This window comes from Schistocerca piceifrons, chromosome 1 (assembly GCF_021461385.2).
Source record: "Schistocerca piceifrons isolate TAMUIC-IGC-003096 chromosome 1, iqSchPice1.1, whole genome shotgun sequence".
NCBI classification, from domain to species: domain Eukaryota; kingdom Metazoa; phylum Arthropoda; class Insecta; order Orthoptera; family Acrididae; genus Schistocerca; species Schistocerca piceifrons.
Genome location: NC_060138.1, coordinates 1,238,971,763 through 1,238,991,019, shown reverse-complemented (window position 1 = coordinate 1,238,991,019; position 19,257 = coordinate 1,238,971,763). Strand labels below are relative to the sequence as shown.

Here is a 19,257-nt window from a genome sequence, read left to right as displayed (position 1 = left end):
AGGTAACTGAAATGCGGAGATCAGTACGTTTCCCCAAAGTATAAAATCCAGACTAAAATTTGAAAGAATTCATACAGTGTAATGCCTTTGTGATACCTATATCATGGCAGGCCTGGCTATGCACCACTTACAGTTCTTGCTAAAGAAGTTAGTTTGAGGTACAGATATATGGAGTTCTCTCAGGTATACATGGCAAGCAGTTGTATTATCATTTCTTTATAAACTTCCCCAGGAAATCAGAGATGAGGCTAAGGTGCTGTTGAAATGCAATTTTTATCACAGTATCTGAACGCCAAAAACAAAAGTATGAAAGTACCATTGTTGATTTTGCCTGAGAATTATTTATGATACACAAGTATCAAGATGTGTATAGTGTAATAACCAAACATAACACATTTACAAAAATAAACACACAAACATATACATACATAAATCAGGTAATTATTCTCAAACACATAAATAAATAACATTCTCAAAAAAGTTACTCACTGAATGGTGAGCAAAAACATGTCTTCTGTATGCAACAAATCTGAAAAAAATATTCTTGTAAGGTAGCTACATGTAGGATTTAGTGGACTAAACAAAATACAAATACAAATTCAGTGCACATTGTCCAGAGAAGAACAAAATCAGTTGAAATTTTACTGTTCATTTCTGAGTAGATCTGTGTTCCTATTCTAAGTTGTAGTTTAGAAATTTCATTTTTGATACTTTTTTGCTTGAAAGACGGGATCATCTGTCTGTTATTGTTTGCCCCTTCTTTGAAAATATATGCTCACATGGAACAGATGTGGCCATAATACAAAGACGTCGTTTCATTATTTCAAACAGTGTGGGAAACAACACATGATTTTCTTTCCACCACAACAATGGATCTTGTGATCTGTGTATCAGTGGCATCTTCACACATGTATCAAGCTCGACTATACTTGAATTTGTAACTCTTCCCACGTTGGCATGCTGACAGAGAATAAGTTAAAATTGTTTTTTGTAATACTAAAATCCTATAAACTTCGTGGCTTTGTACATGTTTATTACATGCCAGTAAGTGCTTCATAATTTGGTCTGTGTGGCTCTTTGGAAGAGCCTCTGTACATTAGAAAGTCATATGTAAATTTTAACGAGAAAAGTAAATGTTATTTTGCAGGCTCATATAAAGATACAGTTTCCAACTATCTTCTGTTGAACATACATGTTTAGCCAGCTATCTGGCTTTTTGCCTACCTCCCCGCCTACAAGGATTAAATCTTCCACAGACCTCGTGTATCGATTACAGCAAGTGATCAGTGTTGACACTGTAGCTTTCTTATCCAACTGAAAGGAAAGAAAATATACTCTATGTCACTTATTAAGAAAAAATTGTTCCTCCATTGGAATAAAGACCTTTATGATTGAACCTAAGACTGGGTTATTCTACTGATACAATGTCTGTAAATGCTTGATACATTTTAGGTTGGTAATACACTCCTGGAAATGGAAAAAAGAACACATTGACACCGGTGTGTCAGACCCACCATACTTGCTCCGGACACTGCGAGAGGTCTGTACAAGCAATGATCACACGCACGGCACAGCGGACACACCAGGAACCGCGGTGTTGGCCGTTGAATGGCGCTAGCTGCGCAGCATTTGTGCACCGCCGCCGTCAGTGTCAGCCAGTTTGCCGTGGCATACGGAGCTCCATCGCAGTCTTTAACACTGGTAGCATGCCGCGACAGCGTGGACGTGAACCGTATGTGCAGTTGACGGACTTTGAGCGAGGGCGTATAGTGGGCATGCGGGAGGCCGGGTGGACGTACTGCCGAATTGCTCAACACGTGGGGCGTGAGGTCTCCACAGTACATCGATGTTGTCGCCAGTGGTCGGCGGAAGGTGCACGTGCCCGTCGACCTGGGACCGGACCGCAGCGACGCACGGATGCACGCCAAGACCGTAGGATCTTACGCAGTGCCGTAGGGGACCGCACCGCCACTTCCCAGCAAATTAGGGACACTGTTGCTCCTGGGGTATCGGCGAGGACCATTCGCAACCGTCTCCATGAAGCTGGGCTACGGTCCCGCACACCGTTAGGCCGTCTTCCGCTCACGCCCCAACATCGTGCATCCCGCCTCCAGTGGTGTCGCGACAGGCGTGAATGGAGGGACGAATGGAGACGTGTCGTCTTCAGCGATGAGAGTCGCTTCTGCCTTGGTGCCAATGATGGTCGTATGCGTGTTTGGCGCCGTGCAGGTGAGCGCCACAATCAGGACTGCACACGACCGAGGCACACAGGGCCAACACCCGGCATCATGGTGTGGGGAGCGACCTCCTACACTGGCCGTACACCACTGGTGATCGTCGAGGGGACACTGAACAGTGCACGGTACATCCAAACCGTCATCGAACCCATCGTTCTACCATTCCTAGACTGGCAAGGGAACTTGCTGTTCCAACAGGACAATGCACGTCCGCATGTATCCCGTGCCACCCAACGTGCTCTAGAAGGTGTAAGTCAACTACCCTGGCCAGCAAGATCTCCGGATCTGTCCCCCATTGAGCATGTTTGGGACTGGATGAAGCGTCGTCTCACGCGGTCTGCACGTCCAGCACGAACGCTGGTCCAACTGAGGCGCCAGGTGGAAATGGCATGGCAAGCTGTTCCACAGGACTACATCCAGCATCTCTACGATCGTCTCCATGGGAGAATAGCTGCCTGCATTGCTGCGAAAGGTGGATATACACTGTACTAGTGCCGGCATTGTGGATGCTCTGTTGCCTGTGTCTATGTGCCTGTGGTTCTGTCAGTGTGATCATGTGATGTATCTGACCCCAGGAATGTGTCAATAAAGTTTCCCCTTCCTGGGACAGTGAATTCACGGTGTTCTTATTTCAATTTCCAGGAGTGTATTTTCAGGACAGTACAGTTAATTCATGAAGAAGATGATACAAAATTTAAAATAAATCTGCTCTGAATTTATTTGTGCCTATCAGATGAATGCTGTTATTATTATCATTAAAAGAAGTAGAATTAGATATTGATGGCAAGATAAAGTGTTTTGACCACTATAACTGCCATCAAAAAACAAAATCTGAGTAGGAAAAATGAAGAAAATCTGAATCAGAAAAATGAAGTAAGTTCTTATGCTTTAATATTATTATTTTCATTGTTATACTCCTTTTGGGATTTCATACTATTAATTTTTTTTGATACTCTGATCATCTTGTGTTAATATGTTGTGTTTATGTAAGGACAATCTGTGATCATATGACATTTACACAGAACACAGACAAATAATAGTAAAATGAAAAAATGAGAAATGAAAAATTAATGACATCAGCTACTATTCAGAATGTTCCACATTAGTTGTGATACATTTCATACTTTTCAAAAATAATTTCTGTTAAGTATTGGTTGCAGTACTGCAGTAGTCAGTTTTAGTTTATTTCACATTGCATGCTGGCTGAAACTACTCCTGGTCCATATGTATAAAAGTATTTACTGCCACCTACAGGCCAGCAGTGCAAGAGGTCATTACACTTGCAACTTGTCAGTAGAACGTTAACTGTCATACTCATACTTTTATGTTGAAAAAGATAACCTTAACTGTTATAGGTAACTGGCAGTCAGTAATGTCTATGAAGGGCTGAGCTATTTTGTTGCATTTGTTTACAAATATTGTAAAATTTGACCATGACTAGTGGCAAATGTAGGAACTATTAGTTAGGGTATGATATGAGTTTCATACCGAGTCATTTTGTTAGGGCGAATGTGCAAATGGATCTGTGGAATGTGCAATAAGTAGCTGTAACAGTTGGCTATCATATCAAATCAAAGCTATATAGGGTGCTCCTTTCATCAGTATATGTGCAAGATCATAATATAGGGTGAGCACAAAGTCTTGCCCTGATTATAAAAATTTATAACAGAATAACTGTTTGACATAAAAATTTACATTTGATGCCGTTACATTGGTTAGTGTTACTAGTTTTTTTTTTTTTTTTTTTTTATGTGACCTCTTACATTAGTAAATCTCAACGGGTGATCCCTTGGTAGCTCGGAGAATGTCGAGGCAGTATTCCAGTTCCCGCCAGGTGTTTCGTAACGTGTTCTGTCACAGTACCCACAGCAGCTTGTATCCATCCTAGTGTTAAGTTTGTAGATGTTAGCAACTAGTGTGAAGAAGACTCTGTCCTTGACATATCCCCAGAAATAATAGTCAAGGGGCGTAATGTCAGGAGAGGGGAGTAATGTCCAGATCGGTGGATTGGAAGGAACGGTTCAACACCCTGGTCACCCCACTCTCCAGACATTAAGCCCCTTGACTTTTGGGGCTATATCAAGGACAGAATCTTCATCACACCAGTTGCTGATGTCGATGAACTGAAGGCTAGGATACAAGCTGCTGTGGGTACTGTGACAGAACACATGTTACGAAACACCTGGCGGGAACTGGAATACCGCCTCGATATTCTCCGAGCTACCAAGGGAGCACACATTGAGGTTTACTAACGTAAGTGGTCTTAAAAAACAACTAGTAACACTAACTTATGTAATGGCATCAAATGTAACTTATTATGTCGAACGGTTATCCTGTTATAAATTTTTATAATCAGGGCAAGACTTTGTGCTCACCCTGTACTACTGTAGTTCCATAATCACATCACACTGTTACAACTTAATCTTTCAGGGAATCTTTCTCTCCATTGGCTGATGATTTTAGAAAAAAAGCAATGCTCATTAAAATTATCATCAGTTGTTAGAAGTCTTGAATTGATGTGCAGCTCTTTGATGCTATTCACCCCATCATACCATTGCTACAAAATATACCTAATATTAATTTTTAATCTTTTTTCCAATCGAGCCTGTGGAGAATGCTTGTTCATTGTGGAACAACTATTGAAAGCACCAATGTTACTTATTAGATTGCAGAAATTCTTTCATTTTCTCCTTTCTTATAAATGGCACACTTAGATTTCTAAACAAATGGAACGAAACTATGGATCTGTATGGATAGTTTATAACAACTTGAATCATATTCATCTTTTTTCAACATTCTCTCTGTAAATCCCTTTTGTGGGTAATATATTAATTTTTCTCTGTTTTAGTCTTTCCTTCCTTTTTTCTATGACTTTGGTTTGTCTTTGACTGTAACTCTTCTTTATGATGGTCTCTGACCTCAAAACAGCTTTAGATTTTACAGTTACGTGAACTGACCTGCTCTTAACATTGACTCTGCTCTTTTGTTTGCTGTGCATGAGATTTGTCATTTTTAATAATTCTGAATAGTCTGTTACTCTCTTAGATTCTTTCTATTTCTCTCTTTGATACCTATCTCTTATTCGAAAACTGTTATTTTAAGCTATTATAATACAGTATTCACTTTATTGCAGGGTAGATCTTCATCCACAAAGCCATTTGTGTGTTGTAGTTTGTTACACTTGCAGACTTGTTGTCTGAAATTTCTTTCTGTTTTTGCAGGCACGTTCTGTCACACCTCTGCTGTTGAGCAGTGCTGGACCACAGAAGTTTGCGCAAGTTCCTGCTGTTACTTCATCTGGTACTGTTCAGGCACCCAGTGTTAACAGTGGCAATTTCTTCCCTTCTGCCTTGCAACAGGTTAGTTTCCTTACCACTCGGTGTTACAACACTGTTAGCTTTTAGGCCCTGTTTTTATTTCATGATGCTTTATTGGATGAATTGGTTATACAATCCAGGAAAACTACTATTACAAATGATACTGTTTAATGTATTTTGTTTATTTAGGTGTTGCTTCTAATATGGGAGTCTAAGAATGTGATTTTTAACAAACATGGAACCTATAGTTAGGTGCCTTCCAATGGTTGCGTTTGTGTTCAATCTGCCAAATGGAGCAACAAAAGTGACTTCGTGTGGCCTCTCTCACTCTTCCTCCCCTCCCACACCCCCACAAAATAATAATAATTCTGTTGGTAACAGTTGTTTATTTGCATGACCACAAAATACGGTCCACCCAACTTTACTTGCTTGTAATACTGCCAGCACATGCCATAACTTGTATGAATGCTTGAAAATGCCAAAAAGTTGAAAATGCATTCACAACTAATAAAAACATTGACAACCATAAGTGGTATTTATCATGTGCAAAAGATTTTATAAAGGCTGCGGTTCCTATTATGAAAGGCTTCCATGTGAATTCGTAATCGATGTTATTCTTGATAGAACTGGCACAGGCAGAGTTGTTGATTCTGCACAGATTGTTGGCAGTGAGATTTGTGGCCATCTTCAGGTGACTGCTGTTGAAGTTAGTCTATTTGCTGAAGTTAATGTAGAATCAACAACTCAGTCAGCTAAATCACACAAGAAATCACTGTGAACTTCGTGAAAGAAGTTATTACCTATTTACTTCTTATTATGGTTTCTTCCAATTTCCCATGCATATGGAGTGTGAGAAGAATTACTGCTTAAAAATCTGTGTGTGCACTGTAATTAGCCTAACCTTGTCATAGTAGTCCCTACAGGAGAAATTAGTAAGGGTGTGTGATGGATCCCTAGATTCCTCACTTAATACTGGTGCTTCAAACTTTGTAAGTAAGCTTTTGTGTTGTGTGAAATAATTGATGTGTGTCTTCAACCATCTGCCAGTTTAGAATGTGATGTAATCCGTCCTATTTGTTATGGATCCCAAACACTTGAGGAATATGCTATGATGGGTTGCACAAGTATTTTGTAATTAATTTCATACATAGACTGTGTTTTCTCCAGTATCATACTAAGGATCAAAGTCTGCCACCTGTTTTAGTTACAAGTGAGCCTACATGATCATTCCATTTAGTGTATCCACAAATTGTTAGACTTGGTATTCTTAAGATTTGATGGATTCCAATTGAGGCTCATTGATATTATAATCATCCCTAGATTCTGTGTTTCTATATTTTGCAAAGCACACTGTTCTACATTTTTAGGCATTATAAGCAAGTTACCAGTCAAGCTTTGAACATTTGTGCAAGTATTTTTTCAGATAGCTCTTCATTTATAGATAATTGCATTATCTGCAAAAAGTGTGAGGTTGCTTTTAATCTTGTCTTCAGCTAATTAATACACAGTATGAGCAGCAAGGATCCAACATACTCCCCAGGAGCACACTTGAAGTTACATCTGTCGGTAGTTCTTAATTCAAAATACTGTGCTGCATCATCTCTACCAAGAAACACTCAGTCCATTCACAAATTTCATTTCACCCTATTATGATACTTCTGTTAATAAACATTGTTGTGGTAGTGAGTCAGATGTTTCTCAGAAGGCAAAAATTACACGTCCACCTAATTGCTGTGCTTACAAGATGATGATTGCGAAAACTATTAGTTGCGTTTCACATGACGGATCTTTTCAGATTCCACATTGGTTTTGATGGAAGGAATAATTTTTTTCGGACAGGTCATTGTTTTATCTCAGAATATATTCTAAGACTAGGGACAGGAAAGTTTCACAGAAATTATAAAACAAAAAATAATGCAAAATTAACATCCTTAGTGAAATAATGTGAACTTTGTAATTTTGCCATATAAAAAAGGTTTTAAATCTGAGGATGAGGATGTCAGTTTACTAATATTTGTAACTGACAGTTATTGAATTTTAATACTGCATTTTGACTTGTAGTCCTCTTAAGACTCAGATTCTCATATAACCCTTAAATGACAGTTCAGTTACCATTATGTAATTAGATAGATGAAGAATCTATTCACAGAGCGGCAGCAGAACACACATAAAAGAAGGGTATAATAATGCAAGCTTTCAGAGTCGGTGGCCTTCTTCCAGCAGAAGGTTTGAAGGGGAAGGAAGAGGGGTGAAGGAAAAGAACTAGATAGGTCTAGGAAAATGGATAGATTTCAGAAAAGTCTCCTGGAACCACGGGTCAGGGGAGACTTACTGGATGGGATCAGAAGGAAAGACTTGATTGTTGGGGACTGCACTGGATGATATTTGAAAACCTGAGAGCTTAAAAGTGGAAAGCAGAGTAATATGTAAGACAGAGATTACTGTTAAAATATCACGCACGAGTTGCGAAGAGTGAAAAGCTAAGTGCATTGTATGTAACAGAAGTGGGAGTTGGATGGCGAAAAATAGGCAGGTAGAAAATGAAAGATGTAGAAAGCAAACAGAGTGAAGAAAGGAGTAGTTACTGTGAAGAAATGCTGAGATGGAAGAAATTAACGTAAATTAAGGCCAGGTGGGTTGCAAAGACCAAGGACATGTTGTAGAGCTAGTTCCCAGCTGCGGAGCTGTGAGAAACTGGTGTGCGGTGGAAGAATCCAGCTGTCGCCTGTGGTGAAACCGGCACTGAAGTCATTACTGTTGTAGAGCATACTCTGCAACGGGATATTGTGTGTTGCCAGTATACACCTTCTGCTTATGCTCATTCATCCTAACTAATAATGTGGTGATAGTCATGCTGATGCAAAAGGCTGAACAGTGTTTACATAACAGCTGATATGATGTGTCGTATCACAGATGGCTCTCCCTCTGATAGTACATGTTTTGCTAGTTGCAGGGCTGGTATAGATGGTGGTAGGAGAGTGCATAGGGCATGTCTTGCAGTGAGGAGGGTCACAGGGGTAGGAACCATAGGGTAGGGAGAGGAGATACAGGGTAGGGAGACCTTACACATCTTCTGCACCCATCTCCCTACCCTATGGTTCCAACCCCTGTGACCATTCCCACTGCAAGACTAGCCCTTCTACCACCACCTATACCAGTCCTGTAACTGGCAAAATATATACTGCCAAGGGGAGAGCCACCTGTGAAATGACACGTCATATACCAGCTGTTATGTAAACACTGTTCAGCCTTTTGCATCGGCATGACTACCATCAAGTTATTAGTTAGGATGAATGGATATAGGTAGAAGGAGCATACTGGTAACACCCAATATCCTGGTGCAGAGCATGCTCTACGATATGACAGTCATGACTTCGGACCATGTTTCATCACATGTGCCATCTGGGTGCTTCCCCACCCCCCCACCCCCACCCTCCACCCCCCAACACACACACACACACACACACACACACACACACACACACACCAGTTTTTCAAAACTCTGCTCCAACATGTCCTTGGTTCTTGCCATCCACCTGGCTGTAATTTACATTCATTTCTTTCACCTCAGCATTTCTTCACAGTAACTAGTACTTCCTTCATTCCATTTCAGTTTTCTTCATCTTTCCATCTTTCATTTTCTTACCTGTCTAGCTTTTCACTTTTATTAACTCATGCTTGATGCATTAGCAGTAATCTCTGTCTTCCATCTTTAAGCCCTCAGGTTTTCAAATATCGTCCAGTGCATTCCCAACAATCTGTTTTTCCATCTGATAAGTCTCCCCTGACCCGCGGTACTGTGTGACTTTTCCAAAATCTACCCCTTTTTCTAGACCTCTCCAGCCCTTTCCCTTCACCTCACTTCCTTACCCTTCAACCCTTCTGCCAGGAGGAGGAGCCACTGGCTCTGAAAGCTTGCATAATTATAACTTTCTTTCATGTACATATTCTGCTGGTGCTTTTTTATCTGTCCAACATAATATTGCCAAAAATTGTTTTTATTGTCATATTAGTTGAATTACCATGCAACGGACTGAGATTTAATAATGAAAATAGCACCAAATTTGCAAAAAAAAAAAGAGTTTGTTGTGAACCAACAGCACTGGGTTTGTCATGAACCGACCACACCGGGTATGGCAAAAATCAACAAATTTTTCCTCTGCTCATTTTTGACTTTACAATAGGTGGATGTCAGTGATACTGGATGGTAATTTTGTGAACCGCTTCTGCTAGCCTCCTTATAGAAGGATAAGGCCTGTGCTTGGGGCCAACTGATAAGCAGTGTTCTGTTGCAGGGGTCTCAATATATTATGATTAAGAGAGGGGCTTTGTTGTTGTTGTTGTTGTTGTTGAACTTGAACTTGAACTTGAAATGGCCATACCAGAATGTGAGTTAAACTTGGCGGACCTTAAAATGAGAACCAAGTCTTGCACTAATCAATAACTAGAATAATAAATACCAGACTGCGAGTGCTAAGCAAGAAATATATAGTCACAAAAAATGCTGCGTGACACAAGTTCTCACTGTCTTGTATTTGACAGTGCCAGATTCACACTTTGTCAGCTATGTTTGTCGAGCTGTTTGCTTTACAACCAGGTGGACTTGTTCCATGACCACTGTTTGGTTGTTGTCGTTGATAAGGATAGATGTTATATCTCTACCTCTGAATTATTTTGGGCAGTAATTTGGAAAAAAAAAATATTGTGGCTGAAGATATGAAGTTATTAATAAAATATATTGCTAACCTAGAATTTCAAGTTATGTTCAGCCCGCAACTTTATCTGTTAATAATGTGCTGGTAATCTGATTGGATCCACAGATATCAGACAGGGTTTATGTTCACACAGTGCAAGTCCCACAAACCTGTCAAGCTTTTCTGAAACTGTTGGTGAAACATGAACTTTCTTTGTGCATGCAGTTGAAGTTAAGGCTGAAATTTGAATGCACGTACCAAGGAATGTGTGTGGTTGGAAGAAAGGGGGAAGGGGGGGGGGAGGCATATGCATGAGTTAACGTAAATAAGTGTATGACCAGTGACTATTTGTAAAAGTTTTTTTTTTTTTTTAATATTGTGGTTAAGTTCACAATTCTGAGTGGAAAATTATTCTCGCCTGTGCTAACTACTGTTGCATTTTCCAGGAACAGAGCAAACCATTAATGGTAACCAATACTGTAGGTCCAGATGCATTTGCTCAACAATTTACTTGTCCAGTTCGCCCATCACTTAGCATTGCACCAGTGAGATATCAACAGGTTTGTGCTGCATGTTATTTAAACTTCCTTTTTATGAGAGGGGAAAATAGTCCCTATTTTCCTTATTTCAATATAATTTGCTAAAAACTGTGAGCAGACAAATACGTGAAGATTCTGCTGCTTTAAATGTTCTCTCTTTCCGAAGTGTGGGTAGAGTATCCTCTTTATTTTGTGGGCTGTTTACTCTGAACCATGTAGTATCACTTCCTCAGATTTATGAACTTTTCTTAGGTCAAGTGTGTTGTAAAGTATAAAATAGAAATACAATAAAATGGAACTGCCTTTCTATAGGTTGTACGTATTTGTACTACATTGACAGATATTAAATATTAATATATTCATCTGTCTAATACAGTGTAAGAGAAACCAATGTAATTAGCTTAACTGATTACTCAAATCTTATCTAACTCTTTCTGTAATAGTTTCTCATAATTTCTTAAGATTTTTTATTTGTTCTTTTTTAGTAAGCTTTTTAAACTCTGGTAATAATTATGTGATTGATGTATTAGGGCAGTGATATTGCAGTGAAGGACAAGCCACTATCCAATCACGGTTCTTTCTTGGGTTTTACAAGCTTGTCGTGTTACATCTTTTGCTAGGAACTTGAGAAGCAGTGTGGAAATGGTACAATATGTTTGTCCTGCTTGTTTAATTGAAATAAAGTGTGCAGTTTTGGAAGATGAAAAATCCTCTTCCATGAAATTGTGTCCAGGGCTATAAATAATTATTCATACTCTTATATACTGCATATTACATGACAAGGCACTAGCTAGACGAGTGGTGAAGTGAAGCATTTTTGGGCTCATCTGTTGCATTTCCATATCCTCTTTTAAGTAAAAGTTATCTGCGTTATTTAAGTCACAGTTCGTGTTGGGTTGCATGTGATAACAGTGATACTGACATTTCTCAGGAAATTGACTCTGCTGTGCTTTTGGGGAATTTAGCATCTATATCATTTTGTAAATGATTAAACATATAAACTTAGAGTCCCACACTACATGCTTGAAGATGAAATTGATTCGTGGAAAAAAAAGTGGTTGGAGATAAAATAATATAATGTAATAAGAGATTTTTAAGTGGAATGTTTGCTTTTTGAAAAACTTCAACTGTTTTCTTTCTGAAATGGTTGTTGCTTGTTTTCTTCTTTTGGCTTTATGCAAGCTTTCAACAAATGATTGTTTATGTTGAGAAGTAGCAAAGTTGTCTTGCTGATGAACAGTGTGCTTCTCTGATTTAAAGTGTTTTTCTCGACATTATCTTTTTTCTTCCTCCTCTTTCAATAATTACAAAATTAACAGAACATCAATTTTGAATCTGTGGTATATAATTTCTGATTAGCATATCGCAGAGCTGTTTAGTGGACACTCACAGCTGTGTGACACAGTCCTGACATGCTACAGCTGGCACCGATAAGGTGCTTATAGTAGAACTTAAAGTAATCTTATTTACAATTTAGAGGGAGAGTTTTGATGTGGGCAAAATATATTACTGGTTTTGTGATACTATAACGTGACAGTTGGATGCGAGTGTAAATAAACGAGAACAAAGACTGCCCGAGGTGAGAAGAGCAGTGTGGGGGAACAAGCTTCACCCATTTCTCACTGTACAGCCAGCCTACACCCACATTATGTTAATACAGAACTGTCAAAGGGATCACTAATCCCTTCTGGTGTTGTGAGAATCATAGTCAAACCCTGTGATGGACCAGGGTTAGTAACTTCACACATTCCACATGATGACCAACACACAACTGAAAGCAGAGTGGAGGCACAAAGCATTTGATAATGGGTGCTGCACCGTTGCTTGTTGAGTTTGGCAACATAATGAAGTCATAGAGACCATTCAACCACTTACAGATGGCGTGGCACGTGAGCTCAATTTATGAGCACACTGATACTTCGTTGCATTTGTGCATAGCTGTATTGTTTATTTTGCAAACACCTTCTTAACATAGGGTTTCTTTTCAAATTTTTCTTTGCCAGATGTTATGTAATGCCAGTAACTGGAAGTTGGTTACTTTTTCAATATTTATATGTAGAAAATAAGGCTATTTCAAACTGACCCTGATTTCATAGTTCATTTGGATAAATTCTGTATGAAATAGCATTTGTTAGGTAAATTTGCATTTTTGTATTTTGAGGCAGAATTTGTCATTTCGTGTTTATGAAAAATGAGATTTTTTTGATCGCAAGTAATATAATTGTGCACCTGTAATTCTCTCTCCCTCTCCCTCCCTCCCTCCCTCCCTCCCTCCCTCCCTCCCTCCCTATGTGGCACACTACTATTTGTGGCCATATAGCCTGCTGCACGTTGACTGAAAGTGGTGCTTCCACCCTCCCCACCTACTCTGTGAGTAAGAAAGTTATTGCAATCACATTATAGATCTGGTGTTCTTCCTACAGTGCATCTGTTGTTAGAACCTTGTATTCAGTATGTTGTTTTTGTTGCTTTACTTTACCCACAGAAGATAGTGGTAGTTTTTCTCTGTAGTAGTTCAAGCCCACATTGTATGCTTCACTGGCATTCAGCACTCGTATATACTCTTAGCATGTATATTATCGTATGTTTTAAACTATATTTCCATAGCACAAGTAAGTGTCATGTAAACTATACCAAACTTACAAATTTGTAACACCATTTTAGATCATTTTGTCTGACAGATTTTCCTCCATGAGAAGAAAGTTGCGTTTGCTATATACTGATAGCTTGCTTGTTTTTTAGTGTTGGTGTTGCTGGTAAACTATTTTTTGTAAGGTGTTGATGCAGTTCAGTATTCTTCTGTAATGTTCAGCTAAATTTGTGAATGTGTTAGTGCTGTAAGTTTACAGTAAAACAGTGAATTCATTTAATTAGTTTGTGGCCAAATAGTTGGGTCATTATTTGTATGGTATGAGTGAGTCAAATGTGCCAATGCATCTTCAGTGACCTTAGCAGAAAGGCATAAAAGATAAGTAATTCTTTTTCTCACTTTTTTCATTTTTCTTTATTTTTTTAGTTTCAGGTTCATTATTTTGTTTTCTGGTTTTTGATATTTATTTATATAATTTTCTTCATTGAAAGGTGATGACTCCTTCATCTACTCCAATGAATGATGTCAATGCAGAGTTCCTTAGTCATATTGTTGGCTTAGTGTCAGCTGTACCTCGTGCACCTCGTGCCATTCAGCAGGTGAGGCATTATTAACTTTTATGTGCAGAACTTGTTTGTCTTTATGCTGTCAGTGTTTGCTAGGGCCCCAACTTGAAGATCTCAGCTTGTGTTATGTAAAGTAGTTGTGCTTGCTGTGAAACTCAAAATATTCCTTCAAACAATGGAAAATCCAGGATAGAATGTAACAACATTAGGGAAGGAAAGTTGCTACTCACCATATAGCAGAAATGCTGAGTCACAGATAGGCCTGAGACTGCAGTTGTGTGTGTGAGTTGCGTTTGCGTGAGTGTATGCGTGTGTCTGTTGTTGACAAAAGCCTTAATGGCCGAAAGCTATAATTGTGTGAATTTTTTTGTTGTGCCTATCTGTGACTCATCACCTCCGCTATATGGTGAGTAGCAACTTTCCTTCTCTAATATTGTCAGAATAGTCCTTAGTTATTAAGTGAGAAAAATGACGCTGGAACAGATTGGTAACAGTGGGCTAATGACAACATGGATGAGGGATCACAATATGCCGTGTGTTTAGAGTCAAAGATTAACTATCTTTGTAAAATGATAAATTCCTACTCACTATAAAGATGGCCCATTGAGTTGCAGACAGGCAGAACGAAAAGACTGTTACACATTATAGCTTTCGTCCAAAGCATTCTTCAGCAAGGAAAACAAACACACACATTCACATTAGCAAGCATATGTCACACACACGACTGCTATCACTGGCAGCTCCAAACGGGACATCATATTCGCTGTTGACTCTAGAAATTATTTATTTTTATTTTGCAGTTTTTGCCTGTGGCCCATTTTCAAGTGGCACTGTGAAAGATTTTACTTCAGTATATGTTGGACTTTTAAGATCCTCCGACATGTACACATGTCATCATCAAAAATAGGCCTTTTCACTGTAGAAATACAGTAGCACCAGGTGATGACATGTTTACACATCAGAATATTTTAAATTCAGACATGTGTGAAGCAAAATCTTCTGCAGTACCACTGGAAAACTCCCAGAGGTCAAAATTGCAATAGTGAAATAAATAATTTCTACAGTCAAGTTACTCAATCTGAATTGGTGCATGGAACGGGGATTGATACCAGGTGTGGGTGGGTGAGAGTAGAGTGCTGTCTGGTGGGGTATGCAGGGACTAGACTACCAAGTGTAGAGTTGGGAGTAGGCTGGTGGGGGAGGAAGGAAGGAATGATGAATGGAAAAGGAGTGGAGCAGGGAACAGGAAAGGACAGGTGGGTACATTGGCAAAGGGCAGCACACAAAGAGGGTGAGGGAATGCGAAAAGGGAGGAGTTGATAGGATCAGTGGATGGAAACGATTGAGTGGAGGGCATGGCGACGGTATGCTACCATAAGTTGAAGTTGGATTAATTTCAGGACCGGAGAATGTGTTGTAAGCATAACTCCTGACTGTGCAGTTCACAGGGGAGCATCCAGATGGCCCAGATTGTGAAGCAGCCATTGAAATGAAGGATATTATGGTAAGCTTCATTTGCCGCAGGGTAATCTGCTTTGCTCTTTCGCTACAATTTGGCGGTGGCCGCTCATCCTAATGGACACTGTTTGATAGTCACATCAGTATAGAAAGCTGTGCAGTGGTTGCAGAATAGCTGGTATACAACATGGCTGCTTTCACGGTGGCCTGGTCTTGGATGGGGTAAGATAAGCCTGTGACAGAACTGGCATAGGAAGTGCTGCGTGAATGGGTTGGGCACTTTCTCACCTGGGCCTTCCACAGGGATATGAGCCGTCTGGCAAGGGGTAGGGATTGGGAGTGGCATAGAGATGGACAAGTTATGTTGTGAAGGTTGAGGAATGGAACACCACTTTAGAAAGGGTGGAAAGGATCTGGGGTAGGATGTCCTTTGTTTCAGCGCCTGATGATAGATAATCAAAGCCCTGACGAAGGATTTGGGTCAGTTGTTCCAGTGCAGGGTGGTACAGGCTGACAAATGATATAACGTGCATGGATATTTGTGGGCAATAATAAAAAAACTTCATTTATTGTCTGTAGAATAATGAGAACTGATCGGACATGTTTAACACCAAGCACAATCTATGGATGTTAAGTTTCTAGTGACATGCAAATAACCATCTTGGTTTTGTCCTGCCTTGTACTGAAAGTTCCAAGTTTCTCATTGATATATGACACTACTGATTTTTAATCTAGTTTACTGAACATATATATATTTCTGCTTGGTTTAGTTGACCTTTGTACTTTGGTAATCATTGTTGCCACAGCTATGTCATGGTCACTGACACCAATTTCGATGTGTACATCCTCAAAGAGGTCAAATCTGTTTATTGCTATTAGATCCGTTACGTTTCCGTCATGAGTGGTGTTCCTAACAATCTGTTCTAGGTAGTTTTCAGAGACGGAATTTACTAAAGTTTCACAGAATGTCTTGTCACACGCACCACTAACAAATCCGTAATTTTTCTAGTTAATTGTTGGATGATTAAAGTCTACACCACTGATTACAGTATTGGGGAACTTACGTGCAAGTGAACTGAGATTTTCTCTAAAAGTTTTGGGCTAAGTCAGGAGACGAGTCTGTTGGGAGATACAAGGATCCAATTATAATTTTATGCCCACCCCTGATACTGAGTCTCGCCTAAGCAATCTTACGTGCAGCTTCAGATTTCAACCAGCTATCTGTACCTAGTATTATGTGAACTTCACTGCTTTTTGGGAGTGCTTCAAACTCTTGTACTTTGTTGTGAATGCTTCGGGAGTTTACCATTATGATTTTAATATTCTCACCTGTGGGAGACATTTCTTTCAATTTTTCATGGTAGGTATGGGTTTACTACACCTATTGTTATTAGGATTTAATGGGTAGTTGCCTGATCTAAAAACGCTTTTCTGCACCCCACTCAGTCAGCTACCTGAGTAGCAGCTTCTGATGTGTAGTGCACATCTTACCCAGTTAGGGGGACCTTACAATTCTCAACCCTATGGTGTATGTCCAGGAAGGCACAGCCTAGCTTGTCACAGAACCTTTGAAGTCTCTGGTTCAGTCCTCCTGTTTGCCTCAGAACCAAAGGACCACGGGCAGTTCTGGGGGCAATGCTGCAAATTGTGAACTTCATTGAAACTCCATGCGCAAGGCTTATCTTCTCAACTGCCTGTCAGTTGCTGGAATGACTCAAGTATGACCGCGGAGCCGAGATGACAGGCATCATTTGTTACACTATGTGCCAAACTCTGCAGTTGGTTGCAACCTGTTTACTCAGTGCCTGCTGGAATAGCACATGAACGTGTTCAATGAGGCCCCCAGGCATGCACGCTGAGTGCACCTGGTGTCCTTTCCTGCCCTATGCTGCCATTTCCATAAGGGGTACTATCATTTGCTATATGTTTGAACTGCCAACAATTAATATACCACTACCCTTTTGCATCTGCGTCCTCTTGACATTGGACAAAACAGGTTTCCCCAAAACAGGTGAAGTGAGAGCCACTGGCTCAGTTTCAGTGAGAGAGAGTACCTCGGACTTGTTGGTTAGAGGGATCGGTACAACACCCTGAATCCTTCCTGGATGTTGTCCACCCTGTACAGGACACCTAGATCTACCGTTGGCACGCCACTCACAGTCAGTTGGATGAGTAATGTTGGTGGTTAGTGTTAGTGTTCTTAAGATGGACAGAGGTGTGGACGGAGCCATTGGAGTGTCAGAGGTCGATGTCCAGGAAGTTGGCACATTGGGTTTAGGAGGACTATGTGAAGTGGATGGGAGAAAAGGTGGTGAGGTTTTTTAAGAATGAGGAAAGGGTTTTCTGACACTGGGTTCAGACCATGAAGGTATTATCAATGAACCTGACAAGGATTTGTGGTTTTGGGGTGGCTAGGAAGGTTTTCTTTCAGTGCCACTAAATAGGTTGGCATAAAAAGGCACCCTTGACTGTGCTAGAGATTCGTTTGTATACCTTCCCTCAAAGGAGTGGTAGTCGTGTGTGAGGATATCATTGGTAAGGTGTACAAGGAATGAGGTCGTGGGTTTGGAGTTGGAAGGATGTTGGGGCCATGGGAATGAGTAATGGTGTGTAGGAAGGTGGGATCAGAGGGACTGATAGGGATCCAGTTAGTCATGGGGTGGTAATGGGCTAGAGTATGTGTAGGAGGTGCTTTGTCTCTTTGATGTAGGATGATAGGCTTTGGATTATTGATTGGAGGTGTTGGTTAACAATTGTAGAGATCCTTTCAGTGGAAGTACAATAATTGGCTACAGTGGGACGTCTCAGAGTGTTGGGTTTGTGGACTCTGGGACGCATGTAGAAAATTGATGGGATAAGGAGGGTGATAGACTCGTTGAGGGATTCCGGCTTGTTCCTCGTACACTTCACCAACAGCATCCTCACACCCAACTATAGTCTGTCCACAAAGAGCTGAACGAGGGCCCTCTAGCTTTAGACTGACAGAAGTCAGTCGACTACATATTTTGTGTCCAGAACCTGGCAACCTCAGCGATGTAAAACAGGACCTTGCCTATTTAGGTATTGTGAAGTGATTGTTGTGCCATGTTGTGTCATATCACGAATTAATACATCTCTTGATGAGTGACAGAGTGGTTCCTGGCCCATCATGGGCTCAACTGAGAGAGGGATAGGGCAAGACGTAGTACTTTATAGAGAGGAACTAGAAAAATAATTAATGATGTTGCTGAATGTTATGAGCAAGAGTATTGATATGCGAATACAAATGTAAAACAAGCACTGCATGATGTAAGGGTGGCTCCTTCCTTGCTCTGGCCCTTACCTGTTGGTATCCCGTGCAGTGGAGTCTGTGTGCAGAACTCCCAGACCCAAGCAGAATTTGTTCATCTCTTTGTGAGCAGACTGTACTTCTCCTTTGAGGAGAAGGTATATAAACAAATCTGCAGCACAGCTATGGGAACCCATATTGTGCCCTCCTATATGTGGTGATATTGAGACCAGACCCTGTTGACAGTGGCTGATTAAGAAAACTTAACTGACAGTGGCTGATTAAGGAAAAGTGTTGGTGGTCAACCAAGGTTCCAACAGTTTGTTTTTAAAAAAGTAATTTTCATTTATTCTTTTGAAATATAATAACCTCTGCAGAATTTACCATACCAACCTGACCACTTCCAAGTTATCTATTACGTTCGCAAACCATCTTATTGTTATTACAAATTTACTAAAATTAACTTTAAAAAGATAAGAAGCTCTGGTGAAATTTACCGTGATACATTAACAAATGAGATCTTTATAATCAGCAGTTTACCAGAAATTGTTTTAAAAAGGTAACAAGTTAAGATAGCCATATACAGAC

The 19,257-nt window shown here is 40.1% G+C and overlaps 1 protein-coding gene across 1 annotated transcript in view; it reads left to right on the top strand.

Moving 5' to 3' along the window:
- The window catches only part of LOC124782008 (zinc finger protein 37-like), a 148,290-nt gene that overhangs the window by 23,056 nt on the left and 105,977 nt on the right, over positions 1-19,257 (top strand). The window contains exons 3-5 of the mRNA XM_047253906.1: positions 5,459-5,596; positions 10,695-10,808; positions 13,869-13,976. Of these exons, the coding sequence (XP_047109862.1) occupies positions 5,459-5,596; positions 10,695-10,808; positions 13,869-13,976 (360 nt within the window). The remainder of the gene's footprint in view (positions 1-5,458; positions 5,597-10,694; positions 10,809-13,868; positions 13,977-19,257) is intronic.